The sequence below is a fragment of the Oryctolagus cuniculus genome, chromosome 2 (assembly GCF_051225735.1).
Source record: "Oryctolagus cuniculus isolate XC-2025 breed Fujian yellow rabbit chromosome 2, ASM5122573v1, whole genome shotgun sequence".
Classification (NCBI taxonomy): Eukaryota; Metazoa; Chordata; class Mammalia; order Lagomorpha; family Leporidae; genus Oryctolagus; species Oryctolagus cuniculus.
In genome coordinates, this window is record NC_142868.1 from 179841092 (window position 1) to 179860035 (window position 18944).

At 41.1% G+C, this 18944-nt stretch overlaps 1 protein-coding gene across 8 annotated transcripts in view; it reads right to left on the reverse strand.

Annotated features, from left to right (window-relative positions):
• The window catches only part of BABAM2 (BRISC and BRCA1 A complex member 2), a 488359-nt gene that overhangs the window by 282364 nt on the left and 187051 nt on the right, over positions 1-18944 (reverse strand). The window contains exons 7-8 of one of the 8 annotated variants that reach the window (XM_089326624.1): positions 5596-5686; positions 3875-4393 (exon numbers count right to left, since the gene is read on the reverse strand). The exons of 6 other annotated variants lie outside the window; for them this stretch is intronic. In XM_089326624.1, coding sequence (XP_089182750.1) covers positions 5639-5686 — 48 coding nt within the window. In that variant the 3' untranslated portion in view covers positions 3875-4393; positions 5596-5638. Of the gene's footprint in view, positions 1-3874; positions 4394-5595; positions 5687-18944 lie in introns of those variants that run through there. One more of the 8 variants, XM_089326623.1, reaches the window with a different exon arrangement.

Genomic DNA, 18944 nt, shown 5'->3' on the forward strand with positions numbered 1-18944 from the left:
GCAATAAGGAAAACTAGAGTGAAAAAGTAATTTGATTATAGTTGGGTTAATGAAGCTATTTGGTACAGTGCCTAAGAATAGGTCTAACTCTTAACTTTATTCCCTGTGACAGCTAAACTTGGATTTGTTGTGTATATCTTAGTAACCTGAAATAGCACTTAGTAAATATTTGCTCTGTCATTTTAAGAGTTTTTATAACAATCAAAGTAACTGGAATAATAATAGAGAACAGCTATGGAGGACTCTATGGTACTCACTGAACTAACTGGTTTTAACTCATTTAGTCTTCAAGCCACTCTTCGAAGTAGGTAGTTGCATCCTCATTTTTTTTCTTTTAGATGAGGAATCCCAGGCCCACCGTTAGTAAGCAGCACGGCTGGAATGCTGGCATTACAGTGTGTCTACATTTATCCACGGTTCCCAGTTACTTAACAGCCAATGTTCCTGCTGGGCCGATGCTGCTCTAATTTATCACCACAATTCCCATGCTGTTGGGAATTTAGGAAGAACGAAGCTCACCAGAAGGAATGCCACTCTGAATCAGTTCCATTTCAAGGAAGGAAAGGTTGTAAGTAGATATGACCTGTAAGCATAACTGGCTCTAACTCTGTAACCTATTATATTCCAAAGATATCTGAAAATACATCAGACATCATTTGCCCTGTAAGTTATAGATTTCTCTAGTGTAGTGCTTCCCACATAGTTGGTACTCAATAAATACTGAATGAAGGAAAAAAATAGGTATATAAGATAATAATCACAGACTTTCAGATATATTGTATAATCTGCCTAATACCAAGAAAATAAATCAGATGATCTATAGTGGCCCCTTTCTTTTTTTAAATACTCACTGCAACACTTAAAAAAAGAGAAGGAATTGCAGAGAATAGAAAGGAAGAAAAGAATAAATGCAGGAAGTATATAGCCGACTGATTCAATAATGAAGATAATAGGTGATGGGGGATTTTCCTCATACCTGTATTAACTTACACAGATAGATGTCTTTATTTTCAGTGTGCTAAGAATCTATTATTCTGAAAGGTGAAAATGTAATTAAGAAATACCCCTTCATCATTCTCTTAGACATATTTATGTTATTCTCCATTACAACACCCTGTAAAATAAAAATGAAAAAAAAATCAAAGCAGAAGTTTTAAAATTCATGCACTCGCTTTTTTAGTTTTCATCAATCCAGTTATTTTAAGTTGCTATTCACTAAAAACTATAAGATATGTCAGTGTCGGGGCCATATGTTGAAAGTCAATGAGATTCTTTTTCTTCTAGCACTCTCTATCTTTCATTGGCAGATTTTCTTAGTAAGATCTGTCATCTGAAGAGCTCATTCTGTACAGTTGATGACTTTCCATAGGTTATGTTTTCAGGCTGAATCATAATCTTTTGTAGCCATATCTGCTGAAAAATTCTCATCACATTCATATAATATATAAAACATTTTTTTTTCAAAATGTGATATAAGAGTTTTTTTTTTTTTTTTACCATATTCACAATTAAATCAATATCAAATTGTCTTGGCAGAATCTTTAATGATGGGGTGGAGGTAATCAGGTTTTAGAACTTACACATAAAATCCCAAATCTACCACAAAGCTGTAACTTGATATTTTATGTATTCTGAACAAAGGTTGTCTGCATTAGCCAAAGGATTTCACAAATGTTACATTGCGTGACTTGGTTCTGATTTACGGTTAAGATTGTTCAAACTTGTATTTTTATGCCCTTGCTACACATGTACACTGTAAATATTGCATAAGAAGATCGGAATGCAATAGCCATAAAAATAATTGCAGGCTATTACATAATCACAAGTCTGTTTCTATTCTTTATTAGGCTGGTCTCATCATACCAAGTAAAATATATATTCTGAACAAAAACAGAATGAGTTCCAGAATTATATCTCCTCTAATGTTTCCTTAAGATTTAATATTCTAATTATTATTATGTGGATCATGATTTTTTTTTAAATAAACAGTAGAAAAAGTAGGGTCCACTCAAATAATATGAGAACTCATCTACATTATCATTAAATCATTTCATATATTACATATGTGTGTAAATATACACATACTTATTTTTCTTTAAAAGGCATTCTTATTGGGTATATACAATCAGCTTTCCATTTCTCTAAATTGTGCATTCATGGATTCCACCAATCCAACCAATAGCAGATCAAAATTTAATTATACCTGTGCTGAACATGTACATAATTTTTTTCTTACCATTATTCTTTAAACACTCCTGGCTCCTGGCTTCAGCCTGGCCCAGCCTTGTCTGTTGCAGCCATCTGGGAAGTGAACCAGCAGATGGAAGATCTCTCTAGGTATCTCTCCCTCTCCCTCTCTCTGACTTTCAAATAAATAAATAAATCTTTTTAAAAAAAATCTAGTCTATTTCTGTCTCTCCAACTATCTACCTACCTAATACCTCATGTGGTGGTTTTAAAAATACATCTATGAACCCTTTGATATTCTTATCTTGAAGATACAGAGATTCATTCCATTTCCCTTAAATATGGTCTGGATTTAAATAACTTCCAATGAAGTGAACAGAAGGAAACCCCGGTGACAGATTCAGACATGAGGTCACAAGGTCCAAGCTGTTGGACCGCTTGCTCTGGAAGAAGCCAGGTTCCACGTCGTGAGGACACTCAAGCGGCCTACAGAGAGGCCCACATGACGAGGAACTGGGCCTTCCTGCCAATAGTCACATGAGTGAGCCACCTTAGAAATGACTCCTCCAGGTCCAGTTAACCCTTCAGATGACTACAGCCACTGTCAGCATACTGACCACAACCACCTGAGGGCCATTGACCCAGAACATCCCAGCTAAGTCATTGCCCAATTTTTACCCAGAAAAACAGGGAGATACTGAAGATTTGCTGTTTTAAGCCACTACATTTTGGAATAGTTTATTCCACAGTAATAAATAACTAATATATTACCTATTTGTTTTAATGTTCATTTATTTGAAAGGCAGAATGACAGAAAAAGAGGCAGAGACAGAGATCTTCCACCTACTGGTTCATCACCCAAATGCCCACAACAGCCAGAGCTGGGCTACGCTGAAGCCAGGAGCCTGTAGAGTTCTGTCCAGGACTCTCACATGGGCAGCAGGGACTCAGACACTTGAGCGACCCTCCTCCACCTCCCAGGATACACAGTAGCAAGAAGCTGTACTGGGGAACACGCCGCGGCTCACTAGGCTAATCCTCTGCCTGTGGCACTGGCACACCAGGTTCTAGTCCCAGTCGGGGCGCCGGATTCTGTCCCGGTTGCTCCTCTTCCAGTCCAGCTCTCTGCTGTGGCCTGGGAAGACAGTGGAGGATGGCCCAAGTCCTTGGGTCCCGCGCCTGCATGGGAGACCAGGAGAAGCACCTGGCTCCTGGCTTCAGATCAGTACGATATGCCGGCCGCAGCAGCCATTGAGGGGTGAACCAACGGAAAAAGGAAGACCTTTCTCTCTCTCTCTCTCTCACTGTCCACTCTGTCAAAAAAAAAAAAAAAAAAAAAAAAAAAAAAAAAAGCGGCTGTACTGGAAGCCAATTAGCCCAGATTATAACTACGCACCCCAATATGTGACACAGGAGTCCCAGGTAGTGGTTTAACCCATTATGTCACAACATCCACCCTTTATATGCTACCTATTAATAAATGTCTACCAAGAAGAATGTCAATGGCTTCAGATATAAATATAAATTGTTAAGATAATAGTCTCAAACAGTACACCAAAGAATAAACACTTTGAAATTGTGATATTATTGATATGACTAATAAAGCATGGTGAAGACTCGGACTACATGTTTATATTTGCCACCATCTATATCTTCAGTATCAAAGACAAGGCCAGACTCACAGAACGATAAAGATTCAATATATATTTTTTGAATGGAAGTAGGGATCCCTTTCCAAGGGTGACTCTGAAGGAGATTTTCTTACAGTAGTATAAATTTCACGGCCCTGGGTTTCTAAATAAAAGGTAATAGGGCAAATGAAGAGAAAATGTAATCCTCAAAACTCTCTTATTCAATGTCTTGCTTTTTAAAAAGTATCTTACCTTTTTAGCGCAAAATAAAATGCAAATACAGAAAATACACGTAACGCATCAATAGCCTAGTGAATGAGTCCAAGAAAACATCCTTGAAAAGAACCACACAAGTCAAGACATTCTTTGTCAGCTCCTCCAAAAGTCGCTCCACGCTGTGTGAGTGCATGTGCGTACTTCCTTCACTTAGGCAAAGAAAGGACCAGGCTATTTAAGCTTAAAAATACAGAGAGGCAATTACAGAAGAACCAGAGCAAGGGAGGGGCTCCTGTCACGGCTGGGATCTGATGCGCAGAGTTGTGAGGGCCCTGAGATTTGGCTGCCAGCTGCAGAGCCTGTAGATGAAAAGCATGAACAGTCTGACAAGATTACGAACAGGGAGAAGCTCAATGTAAATCCAGCATTTTTTTTCAGATTTTTAATACGTGGCGTAAAGGAGGCAGGAATGGAATTTTCAAGTGAGAAAATGTGATGGTGATAACAAGTTCAGAGCTCACACTTAGAAACCAGTCAGCACTCTTGCTATATAGATTTTAATTTGGACACGTTTTATGTCGCACTGCCTACTACAGTTTTAAACTGCCTTAATTTTTTATGTTATTGTCTAACAATGAAACTGCTGGTAGTGTGTTAATGGGATAAATACATTAAGCTAAATGTTTAGCTGTGTTCCATCCAAGTACAGTGTTTTTTTACTATAATTATTACCCTAGCCTAAAGTCAGCCTTATTCGTGCTAACTCTCAAGCTTGTAGGTCTTTTGCAATTTTCTAAAATGGATTGACTTTCGACTGAACTTCAGTAGTGCTGGAATCATTTGAAAGAATGACTGAAAGACAAAAAATATAAAAAAAAGGTTCATCCTGATATCTTTTTTCTTTTTGCAACATCAGTTATGACATCTAGAAAAGACTGAATCATTTTAAAATTTTTATGAGAACTTGCTTAACTTTATTCAGGTTGGAAAACAGATCTTACACTGCCTTAACAAGGCTCGTAAGTCTCGCTCTTTAGTGGCAAAATTGTTTAGAGGTGCTAATAAAGTTTCCTGGACAGGCTCTCATGAGACAAGACTGGATTACGTCACCAGTGTGCAAGACAGCAGGCATGCACAGAACCACAAGACACGCAGTGCCAAGCGAGGTTCCATTCACTGTCAAGTGACTGGCTCATGTCATTGTTTGATAAAGAGAAGGTGAAATAAGTTGACAGGGCTACCGGATCTCCACCAAAACACCTGTTGTCAAAAACAAAACAAAACCCCAGTGTTTTCATAACTGCATTGTATTAAAGGTTGGAAAGACTTATGTTGGGCACAGACATTCCAACTCTTCATTCAGAGACAGGACCTGCTCTACAAGAGCCTGCCGTGGCAATCTCCTGTGGTAGAAAGAGCATGGACTGAAGGAGACCAACCAGGATGGAATGAAATCCATGCATTAACCCTGAATAACCCACCTGATTTCTCTCAGCTTAAGTTTCCTTAACAAAGAATAGGGGCCATATTCTGGCAAGACACTGACTTCCCATATCAATACCTGGTTAGAGTTCCAGCTGCTCCACTTCCAATCCAGCTCCCTGCTAATACACCTGGGAAGGCAGCAGAAGTTGGCCCAAGTACGTGAGTCCCTGCAAACGGGAGACCCAGATGGAGTTCCAGGCTCCTGGCTTCACCTTGACCCAGCCCCACTTGTTGCAGCTATTTGGGAAAAGAATCAGCAGATGAAAGACCTCCCTCTTTCTCTCCTGAGCTTCTTCTTTCTGTGTCAATCTGCCTTTCACATAAATAAATAAATCTTAAAATAAAAAAGGATGCCTGACTGTATGTCAAGATTCTTTTGATTACAATCAACAGAACCCAAATCATACTCAAGCAAAAGAAGTTATTTACTGGAAAACTATGGGGCGAGCTCAAAGACCCTAAGAGCAAGCTGGTTACAGGAGCTAGAGCCCAAAAAGTTACTCAAACCTCAAGGACTCCCCCTAAAACCTCACCACTCTCTCATCTTTGCCTCTTTTTCCATGTTAGCTTCTTTCATGTCCACTGTATAAAGCTGTGCTGTCTAATATGGCAGCTCCTGAGCCAAGGTGGCTATTGAGCAATTGAAATGTGACTATTCTGAATTGAGCGGTGGTAAAATACACACCAGATTTCAGACTCAGCAGAAAACATAGGCACGAGGGTGCTTCAAAAAGTTCATGAAAAATCAGAATTAAAAGGTAAGTTGACTGGGAGCATAAAGAAAAAGACTTACATAATACTCTGTGTGTATTATGAGTATCATAATATGCATTTTCCATGAAACTTTTGAAGTAGCCTCAGATATATACTTATTAATAATTTTATTCTGGGGGCCGGCGCGATGGCTCACTTGGTTAATCCTCTGCCTGTGGCGCCGGCATCCCATATGGGTGCTGGGTTCTAGTCCCAGTTGCTCCTCTTCCAGTCCAGCTCTCCGCTGTGGCCCAGGAGGGCAGTGGAGGATGGCCCAAGTGCTTGCACCCGCATGGGAGACCAGGAAGAAGCACCTGGCTCCTGGCTTCGGATCGGCGCAGTGCCGGCTGTGGCGGCCATTTGGGGAGTGAACCAACGGAAGGAAGACCTTTCTCTCTCTCTCTCTCTCTCTCTCTCTCTCTCTCACTGTCTATAACTCTACCTGTCAAATAAAAAAATAATAACTTTATTCTGATTACATGTTGACATATTTTGAGTGTAACAGGTTAAATAATACATATAATCAAAACTAATTTCACTTGTTTCCTTTTAGTTATTTTCATGTGGCTACTAGAAAATGTTAAATTACATATGTGGCTTGTACAATTATTACAGTGTACTGGACAGTGCTATCTAGAGGTTTTCTCCTGTGATGAGAAACACAGCCACTGTAGGGCTGGATTCAATTTATCTAGCTTATTATACACATTATAGAAAAGAACAAGTTTCCCTTCCTACTTCAGTTTTTTGTTTTGTTTTCTCACCTTTTTTTTTTTTTTTTAAGATTTATTTTATTTATTTGAATGGTAGAGTTACAGAGAGAGGGGGGAAGACAGAGAGATCTGCCATCTACTGGTTCACTCCCCAAATGGCTGCAATGGCCAGGAGCTGGGAGCTTCACCAGGTCTCCCATGTTGGTGTAGGAGCCCAAGCATGTGAGCCACCTTCCACTGCTTTCCCAGGTACATCAACAGGGAGCTGCATCAAAAGTGAAATAGCTGGTTCTCGAACCCCGTGCCACAAAAAATGCCAGCATTGCAGGTAGCAACAACACCAGCCCCTCTCTCCCTTTTATTTGTATTTCAGAGACAAGAAGAAGGAGAGGGTTTTTCACATGGGAGGCAAGAACCTAACTACTTGAGCCATCATTGCTGCCTCCCAGAATCCACAATAGCAGGAAGCCAGAATAAAGAGCCAGAACTGGGGATCAAATCCAGATACTCAGCTACAGGACACAAGTATCCTAATAAGTCTTTAATGGCTATACCAAATGCCACACCCTCATCAATTTTTAAATGTCTAGGAAGAACTCAGACTGCTGCATGCTGTAGTCTAGGTACTAGACTAACCCACACCAGGTAGAATGGTATTCATGATGAATAACATGACCAGAATCACGTGGATGGGGTAGGGTTGAATAACAGGGGCATGAGACACTATAAAAAGAAGGGGCAGAGAAATACCAGGCAGACAAAAACAGCTAACATCCACTGTGTCCATTTATAGGGTGTCTGGGAGGATTAAAAAAAATATATATGCAGCATTGCCCACTCTAACAATGGCAAGATTCTGATCCATGACTCTCTCTAAATACTAGTGATGACATTAAACCACTTTAAATATTTCAGTGACTGTGACTCATAGCACAGAGTGGCAGACATTAGAAACCCAAGGGTTAAGCCTTTCACATTTCTACCCTCAGGTAGAGATGTGCCTAAACCAATGAGGTTTTTGCTAAGCCCTAGATGCTGGCAGCCTGTAAGTAGGATTGATTCTAAAGAATAGTTCATGAAGATCTCAGCTTTACTCTACATTCATACAAACTGAAAAAGACAAAAACTTTTTGATACTTTTTATCACTATTGATCATGCAGAAGTTTTATTAAGCATGTAACAATTGTGGAAATGCTTATTTTTTGTTTTGAATTCCACTAGGAAATACTAAAGGCTATAAAATCTACAGTAGTCATTCTCAAATCACTCAGGACTCCTTTTCAGAAGCACTGAAAACCCCAAAGAGCTCTTATTTAGGTGTGCTATCTCTGTTGATATTTAGTGCACTCCAAATTAAGACACAATAAAAAAAAAAAAAAAAAAACAGTTTTTATCAGGTTTCATCATATGTTTTCTTCAAGAAGCTTTGTAGTTTTAGGTTTTATATTTAGGCCTATGATCCATTTTCAGATAAATTTTACATGGTTCAAGGTGTGGAATGAAGGTTTTTTTTTTTTTTTTTTTTTTTTGCATTGCTATCCAATTGTTCCAGTACCATTTGTTGAAAAGATTATCCATTCTTCTCTGAATGGTTTTTGCACCTTTGTCAAAAATTGCTTGCCCATGTACATATAGGTCTATTTTTGGATGCTGTATTCTGATCTATATTGATTTACTTTTCTCTGTAAATCATTACCACACAGTCTTGATTACTGTAGTTGTACAATAAGCTTTGAAACTGGGGAATGCGAGTCCTCTAATTTTGTTCTTTTTCAAAGTTGTTCTGGCTATTCTAGGTCCTTGGTATTTCAAAATGCATTTTAGAATCAGACTGCTGATTTCTATAAAAAAATAAAAATAAAAAAGCCTGCTGAGATTTTGACTTGCTAGGATTGTGTTGGATCTATGTATCAATTTAGAAAGAAATGAAATGTTACAATATTAAGTCTTCTAACATATGAGCATGGCATATTTCCTTGCTTTAAGTCATTGCTTTATTTCAGCAATATTCTTTAGTTTTCATCATAAACATAATTAGAGGAACTATAGAAAAAAATTGAAATTGTAAGTTACAGCGAAACATAGGATACCATCATTAGAAATCACAGTGGACACTGAGACAAAAAGAAAATAACTGGTGTCTCATCATATTTGGTTTTGTCCCTCAACATCCCCTGTAATTTCTGATGATGACTTCCTACATCTTGATGCTGCAGATCGACCTGAGAAGCAGGCTGACACCAAGCACTACTCCCTGTGTGTCTCTTGCTTATACAATAGGAGCTACTCAGTATTCATTTGAACAAAAATAAAAAACAGCAACAACAAAAACAAAAAAACTCTGTGGCCCAGAAAAATAAGTAAAATGCATTTACAGAAAGAGAGAGAGAAGTTACAGTGGAGATACAGATTTTGGACAAAACAGAATAATGCCAGATGTAGAGTGTGGACACTGTGTGCAGTACAATGCACTTCCACAGTCTGCTCTATTCATCCATACTATTTTTCTTTGTGTTTAGCTGCTGTTATGTATCAGTGAAGATCATGAAGAGGGTCCAGGAAAAATAAACTATAAGGGAAGGTGTTGTAGTGTTGCAGATTAAGCTGCCACTTGCAATGCTGCCATCCCTTGCGGGAGTGGTGTTTCAAGTCCCAGCTGTTCCACTTCTGATCCAGCCCCTTGCTAATGTGCTCTCAAAAGCAGCAAATGATAGCCTTAATACTTGGGCCCTTGCCACCACATGGCCCAGCCCTAACTGCCATGCTCATCTGGGGAGTGAACCAGCAGATGGAAGATCTTCTCTCTCTGTTGTTCTATCACTCTGCCTTTCAAATAAATAAAATAAATCTTAAAAAATCAACCGTGCTAGTGCCATGGCTCAATAGGTTAATCCCGGCACCCCGGGTTCTAGTCCCGGTCGGGGCGCCAGATTCTGTCCCGGCTGCCCCTCTTCCAGGCCAGCTCTCTGCTGTGGCCCCGAAGTGCAGTGGAGGATGGCCCAAGTGCTTGGGCCCTGCACCCACATGGGAGACCAAGAGAAGCACCTGGCTCCTGCTTTTGGAACAGCGCAGTGCGCTGGCTGCAGCACGCCGGCCGCGGCGGCCATTGGAGGGTGAACCAATGGCAAAAAGAAAGACCTTTCTCTCTGTCTCTCTCTCTCTCTCACTGTCCACTCTGCCTGTCAAAAATTTTAAAAATAAATAAATAAATAAAAAAAATCAACCATAAACCAGGGCAACTTGTATATTATAACAACATCCTGCATTACTTATCAGTCATGTATGAACTAACTCATGTCACTATAGCACGTTCTATAGCCAAATAGACTGTACTTCAGGGACTACCCCTCCATCTGGGGACAGGGTAGCAGAGCAGGTAAACTGACAATCATTTGAAAAACAGCTACATTTCGAAACTGTAATCTTAAAAATAAAAATAAACCATAAAGATAAAAGAAAAATAAACTATAAAACAATAAAATAAAACCAAAAGACGAAACATTCACAGGAGATACATGTATGGCTGCTCTTCATCTCACACAGGAAAACAGAGTGTTGTCAGAATTAGCATGAGTTGGCCGGCGCTGCGGCTCACTAGGCTAATCCTCCGCCTAGCGGCGCCGGCACACCGGGTTCTAGTCCCGGTCGGGGCGCTGGATTCTGTCCCGGTTGCCCCTCTTCCAGGCCAGCCCTCTGCTGTGGCCAGGGAGTGCAGTGGAGGATGGCCCAAGTGCTTGGGCCCTGCACCCCATGGGAGACCAGGAAAAGCACCTGGCTCCTGGCTCCTGCCATCGGATCAGCGCGGTGCGCTGGCCGCAGCGCGCAGGCCGCGGCGGCCATTGGAGGGTGAACCAACGGCAAAGGAAGACCTTTCTCTCTGTCTCTCTCTCTCACACTGTCCACTCTGCCTGTCAAAAAAAAAAAAAAAAAAAAGAATTAGCATGAGTCATACCTGGATACCCAGTGCAAGGAAAAGTCTGAGCTTTGCATTTTAGATGGAGGAAATTAGGAGAGAGGAAAGTGAGATGGCAAATACAAATCTATGTTCACGTCAATGAAATTCATTCTTCCTAGTCCACAATAAAATCTATACTTTGAAATACAAATTAAATTAATACTATCAAAATCATTTCTTTTTTGTACCCACAGCAAGCTCAAAAGTATGTTTTAAATATTATATTTGTTAGCTCATTGATAGTCCCAAAAATTCCCGGGTAGCATGCACAGCTGTATTGGTCAGTTCTGGTTGGTATAACAAATATTACAATCTGAGTGTTTTACATACAACAGACAGTGATTTCTTACAGTTCTGGAGGTTGGGAAGACCATAAACAAGGCAGTGGCAGATTCAGTCTGGTGCAGCTTCACCTGGTTAATGGATGGTACCTCTCACAGTAGGAGGGGCTGGCTAGTCTCTGGGACCTCTTTTATAAGGGCACTAAACCAATTCATGAGGGTTCTGCCTCTATGACCTAATCACTTACCAAAGGTTCCACCAACCTGTTACCATCATCTTGGGAGCCAGGACTCAATGTGAATTTTGGGGCGGCACAAACATTCAGATCATAGAAATAGCTGACTTATTATTTTTTTAAAAAAAGGAATTATTTATTTATTTGAAAGGTAGCGTAGATAGTGAGAGAAGCAGAGAGAGAGAGAAAGAGAGTGATCTTCCATCTACTCATTCACTATCCACAGTACACAACAGCCAGGGCTTGGCCAAGCCTAAGCCAGGGGCCAGAAACTCCATCCAGTCTCTCATACACCTGGAATGAACCAGCAGAGGGAAGAACTCTTTCTCTCTCTCTCTCTCTCTCTCTCTCTCTCTCTGCCTCTGTGTCTGTAGCTCCGCCTATCAAATAAAAAGAACTAAGAGAGGGTTTGGAAGGGAGGAAGCAAGGAAGGAGGGGAGGGAGAACTTTGAGAGAGTTGAAGGTGCTATAAAATATAAACAAAGAGGCCGGCGCCGCGGCTCACTAGGCTAATCCTCCGCCTAGCGGCGCCGGCACACCGGGTTCTAGTCCCGGTCGGGGCGCCGGATTCTGTCCCGGTTGCCCCTCTTCCAGGCCAGCTCTCTGCTGTGGCCAGGGAGTGCAGTGGAGGATGGCCCAGGTGCTTGGGCCCTGCACCCCATGGGAAACCAGGAAAAGCACCTGGCTCCTGGCTCCTGCCATCGATCAGCGCGGTGCGCCGGCCGCGGCGGCCATTGGAGGGTGAACCAACGGCAAAGGAAGACCTTTCTCTCTGTCTCTCTCTCTCACTGTCCACTCTGCCTGTCAAAAAAATAAAAAAAATAAAAAAAATATATATAAACAAAGAGAACATGGTATAGAAACCACTCACACTCATGGAACCAAATCCTTGTCCTATCTATGAAGCTCCAGGACCTTTGTGAAGAAAGACTCCCTTCTGTAATCTAAAGGGATCACCAAACTACTGCTTGTAGGCCAAATTGAGCCCAATGCTTGTTTTTGAAAATAAAGTTTTATTGGAACTGAGCCACACTCATTCATTTACATATTGTCTGTAGCTGCTTTCATGCTATGACAGCAGAGCTGAGAAGTTGTGACAGAGACCATATGGCACACAAGCCCAGGATTTTACTATCTTGCTCTTTAGAGAAGCTTGCTGGCCCCTGATCTAAAGAGTACCGCTCTCGAAGCCCTGCTTCTCTCAACAGAAGAGAAGTGGGACAAGGACAATTAACTAAAGCAAGAATGGGTCCCCCACTAATTGAACAGAGATCACTTCCCCACAGAGTAAGTATCCAGACCATCTTACCACTTTCTTTGTGATTACATCTCAAATGTAAATTATGGCTCAAACTTAGCAGCAATAAATCAGACTTATACAGGAATAAACAGCACCTACTTTTATGGCACTTTCTTCCAGGTACATACACATTCTTACTTTTATAAAAGCATGCCCACTCCTATTTGATTAGACAGAAACTATTTCCTTGAAGATAAGAAAATGAGGGTTCCCTGTGAATTCTTTATGCTCTTTCAAGTACCAGACAACTGTTTTGCTTTAAAGCCAGATTGCACAAGAATGAGTTAAAGCATTCTCCCAAAAGCTGCTTAGTGTCACTTTATTGGATAAAAAAAAAATAAAATCTGAACTAAAAGTTCTCAAATTCTGAGGCATCATCTAATTTTCGCTTTAGAGAAAAATCTTTGTAAGGGAAACTTCTGAATATACACTCATTTAACAGGGTAAGAGGGCTTTTTAGTGTTTGCTGTCAGGCCTGCTAAGAAATAACTATAATCAACACATATCACCCTAAGAAGCTTGTTGGACATTAAATAAATAGAGTAGTTGGGGGAGATTAACAATCTCCTTCCTAGCAAACAGGTAAAACTAAAGGGACTTTCAAACAATACAGGACAATGCGAGATTTCATTCCATCCATCCCCCCATGTCCATAAAATCTTCCATGGACTTTAATCAGTCTAATTCTACTCTGGCTGCAAAGAGTGCAAAATCCTCCTCTCTCCTTGGTCCCCTATTCTAAGGGAAGATGAGAAGAATGAGAAATTTCAACTTTGCCGATTTACTGAAACTCAATTCTTGATAATAAGTAACCAAATATGACTGTCTCATACACACACACACACTTCTGTAATGCTTATGCCATTACCAATTTTTCCTAACTATATGAAAAAATGATAGCATCACTTGAAATGGGTGTTCATAAGAAGAATCTTCTATGCTCCATCTATTGGGCATAGAATGTCCAACAGACTATTCCAAGAGACTACTGGGCATTAGAGCAAGTGTACAGATGAACCCCTTGGCCATGGCAAACAGAGGCATTCGATTCAGTCTATACAATGCTTTTAAACAGTATTTATCTACCATCACTCATAATGCAGGCCATTTCATATTAAAAAAAAAAAAACCTGAGATTTTGGGCTCCATTTAATAACAGCCGTATGTCTGGCAACAAGAGGCCCACAGGCTACAAATGGGCAACAACTGTGTAGCTGGATAGCAGCTCTGCCTTTGTATGCAGCACATGCTGGCTAGTTCACTACAGCTCTCACCACTCCCTACTATGTTACTTCAAGCCAGTTTCACTTTTCCCAGTACCTGCCTGGCCCCATGAGCACCTGCGTCTGCTAACCTAGCTTTGATTGAAAGTAGACTGAGTATAAAGCAGATAACCTGCTAGGTTGTGTCATGCTGAGGAGGCAGCCACTATACCATGCAGATAATCTCAGCACATAGGGACCTCAGATGCTCTCCTCATGTAAACAACCTGTCTGGACCATAATTGTTTACAGACCAGATACCCACTACAATTCTGACTGTCCAGGCTCCTGAACATGTCTTGACAATATGACTGCTTTCTGCCTCTGCCTGGCAAACTGACCTGTGTTCTGAGTCTGCCCTGATGGATCCGTAGAGCCACAGTCGCCTAAGACAGATGGCACCCTCATCTCTTAAGACAGATGATTGATGTTAGCTTTTTCACTCTCATTCCATACAGGGTCATGATTCAGATTTTGTAGTGGAATTATAATTCATTAAGCAATTCACCAGGATGAATGGTCTCACTTTGTGATATTAAATGATGTCAGTAAAATTACTATAGAAACTATAAGTACAAATACTTGCACTGTAATGAATTGGTTACAACTCTGCTTCTGGCCTGGCCTGGAGCTCAATCATGCCTAGTTTAGAGACACTCAAGGAACTATGTAGACTACATAAATAACATGTTTTTTCTTACGGAACAAAAAAAAAGTTACCACTAATTTATTGCAAAGATAATATTAATATATTAACATATTACCGTATATTAATATTGATTATTTTACAGTTATTTATATATTAATAATAATATTAATTATTAGCAGGAAAAACTTGCATTTAACTTTCTAATCCAACAGTTATAGAAATTTCCCTAAATATTTCTGTGTGATATTAATAGGCTCCTAACTCCAGGATTTTAACTTTGCTATAATCTATATAAAATTGACTTATTGGGGCCAGTGCCATGGCATAGTGGGTAAAGCCAATGCCTGAAATGCCAGCTTCCCATATGGGCACTGGTTCAAGTTCCAGCTGTTCCACTTCTTTTTTTTTCTTCTTTAAAGATTTATTTATTTGAAAGGCAGAGTCAGAGAGAGGCAGAAGCAGAGGTGCAGACAGAGAGAGAGAGGTCTTCCATCCGCTGGTTCACTCCACAGATGGCCGCAATGGCCACAGCTGGGCTGATTTGAAGCCAGGAACCAGGAGATCCCTCCTGGTCTCCCATGCGGGTACAGGGGCACAAGGACTTGGGCCATCTTCCACTGTTTTCCCAGGCCATAGCAGAGAGCTGGATTGGAAGTAGAGCAGCTGGGACTCGAATTCGGCGCCCATGTGGGATGCCGGCACTGCAGCCGATGGCTTTACCTGCTTCGCCACAGCACCAGCCCCTGCTCCACTTCTGATCCAGCTCCCTGCTAATGTGCCTGGGAAAGCAGTAGAAGACGGCCCAATTCCCTGGGTCCCTGCACCCGTGTGGGAGACCCAGAAAAATCTCCTGGCTCCTGGCTTTGATCTGGCCCAAAACAGGCTGTTGTGGCCATTTGGTGAGTGAAACAGAGAATGGAAGATTCCTCTTCCTCTGTCTCTCCCTCTCTGTAACTCTGTCTTTTAAATAAATAAATCTTTAAAAATAAAACCTGACTTATTAAGACATAATTCAAGCACACATCATTGTTTTCAAATTTTCCCTTACAAAATACTGCATTATTACTTTTTGAGTACTTCATGTTCAGATGTTTAAAATGTTTAGCATAAAATTAGAACCTTTGTTTAGTAACCTAATCATGGATCATTTTCCTCCAAAACCCCCTGGCCCCCCCTCCAAAAAAAAGAAATAGAAAAAATGCTTTGTTAATATCATATTGTTGGGTTCAATAATTCTCTAGACAAAACTAAAGACAGGAATATACATATGTCAGTTTTCACCATATCCCAAGAAAATTAAGAACAGCATTTTCTAATTACCAGCTCTGGCATACAAAAAAGTACAGTCATCCCCCAATGTCCATGGGGATTGGTTCCAGAAGCCTCCATGCCCATGGACGCCAAAGTTGATGGGTGCTTAGTCCCTTATCTGGCACAGTATTTGCATACAGCCTAAACACATCCACCTATATACTTTAAATAATCTCTAGATTACTTACAGTACCTACTGTAATATAAATGCTATATAAATAGTTGCTACACTGTGTTTTTTATGAAATAATTACAAGGAAAAAAGTCTGTATATTTTCAGCTCAGGGAAATTTTTTTCCCCCAAATAACTTTAAGTGGCAATGGGTTGAATTCATGGATACGGAACCTAGGAATACAGAGGGCTGACTGTATACAATTCTAAAACTTTTCTTTGGTTTAGCATTGTAGCAATACTTATTTCAGTAACCTCTCCTTTACTGCAGGACACAATTTCTTCCCAAAAATAGCAGTCGAGAAGTTCAAGGTGTGCAACTGATTCCAAGCAGAACAGGCATGGGAAGGCTGGTCTAAGCCTGACCTGCAGGCTAGCAACCTTGGGCCAGCTTCCTGCTGCCTGGACCACAGAAGAGGATTTGCACATTTCCCCTTTTGTTTAAAGAAGTACATGTGGAATTTCTACCACCCACAAATAAAGAATTCTAATGAATACTGAAATATTTTTCTACTGACTTAAGCTTTTACATAAATCATTTATCTAATCCTTTGAGTTGGCTCAACAAGAAATAAAATCCAAATACTAAAGTCAGGCATCATTTTCAGAATAAATTCACTCTCCTATGTATTCTTGGGGCCGGGGCTGCAGCATAGTGGGCAAAGCTGCCACCTGCATCTCACAGAGTGCCGGATCAAGATCCAACTGTTCCACTTCTGATCCAGCTCTTTGCTATGGCCTGGGAAGGCAGCAGAAAATGGCCCAAGTGTTTGGGCGCCTACACCCACATGGGAGACATGAAAAAGCTGCTGGCTCCTGGTTTTGGATCAGCCTAACTCCAGCCATTGCAGCCATTTGGGGAGTGAACCAGCGGATGGAAGATTTCTCTCCTTCTTTCTCTGCCTCAGCCTCTCTGTAACTCTGCCTTCCAAAAAAATAAATGTCTTTTAAAAAAAATCATGCATTCTTAAAGAAAAATAAGCAAAAACTTATCATTGAATACTTAATGGCCTTTTCATCCTAACATCAAAGAAGTCTATGCGTGGGGAAAATTGCTATACTTGCTAATAGAAATTTATAGGGGCTGGCACTGTGGCAGGCATAACAGGTAAAATCGCCACTTGCAATGCAGGCATCCCATATAGGCGCCGGTTCAAATCCCTGCTGCTCAACTTCCTACCCAGCTCTCTGTTATAGCCTGAGAAAGCAGTAGAAGATGGCCCAATTCCTTGGGCTCCTGCACCTGCATGGGAGACCTGGAGGAAGCTCCTGGTTCCTGCCTTCTGATAGGATCAGCTCCGGCCATTGCAGCCATATGGGGAGTGAACCAGCGGATGGAAGACCTCTCTCTTTCTCTTTCTCTGCCTCTCTGAAACTCTGCCTTTCAAATAAAGAAATAAATATTTTAAAGAAAAAAAAGAGAAACATATGAGCAAATGATGGCTTCATCCTCACATAATAAAACATCACTGTAACATTGGCCGGCGCCACAGCTCAATAGGCTAATCCTCCACCTGCAGCGCCGGCACCCCGGGTTCTAGTCCCGGTCGGGGTGCCGGATTCTGTCCCACTAGCCCCTCTTCCAGGCCAGCTCTCTGCTGTGGCCCCAGAGTGCAGTGGAGGATGGCCCAGGTGCTTGGGCCCTGCACCCCATGGGAGACCAGGAGAAGCACCTGGCTCCTGCCTTCGGATCAGCACGGTGCACCAGCCGCAGCAGCCATTGGAGGGTGAACCAACGGAAAAGGAAGACCTTTGTCTCTGTCTCTCTCTCTCACTGTTCATTCTGCCTGTCAAAAAATAAATAAATAAATAACAAATGAATGGGCTATGTAGTCAAACTTTAGGCAATCTCTTTCAGGCATGGAAAGTCAAGACACTGTGGCAAAAAATGATCTACATGAAAGATCTCTGTGAGCGAGTTCCTGGTGAAAAGAAGAGGCCATCAAAGAAGGAGGTACCTTTCTCTGAAGGGAGGAGAGAACCTGCACTTTGAATATGGCCCTGTCTAAATAAGGTCGGATTTGTCAACTCAAGAGGCTTTCATAGCCTTTGCAGCTCACAAGAGCCTTGGGTGATTACCGACGTCATAAATAAGAATGTCAGTTGTTAAATCAACAACAGGAGCCAGTGTACACTTGCTCCCCATCTCGGACCTCTGTCCTTAATGTGTTGTACTATGAGAATTAATGGTAAAACTAGTCTTCAAACAGTACTTTATACTTGTGTGCCTGTGTGTGTGGGTGCAAACTGTTGAAATCTTTATGTTAGTATAGAGTAGATCTTCTTTATATAATCAAAAATAAATCTTGGGGCTGGGCAGTGCTGCCATCCCATATAGACGCCAGTTCGAGACCCAGCTGCTACACTTCCAATCCAGCTCTCTGCTGTGGCCTGGGAAAGCTGCAGAGGATGGCCCAAGTCCTTGGGCCCCTGCACCCATGTGGGAGACCCGAAGGAAGCTCCTGGCTGCTGGCTTCTGATTAGGCATCTCCGGCCACTGTGGCTAATTGCAGAGTGAACCATCAGATGGAAGACCTCTCTCTCTATATCTCTCTCTTTCTCTCTCTTTGCCTCTCCTTCTCTCTTTGTGTAACTCTTACTTTCAAAGTAAATAAATAAATCTTTTAAAAAATGAATCTTAATGAAGAATGGGATGGGAGAGGGAGTAGGAAGTGAGATGATTTGGGGGTGGGAGGGCAGGTATGGGGGGAAAGAACTGCTATAATCCAAAAGTTGTACTTAAGAAATTTATATTTATTAAATAAAAGCTTTCTATTAAAAAAAATCTCAGA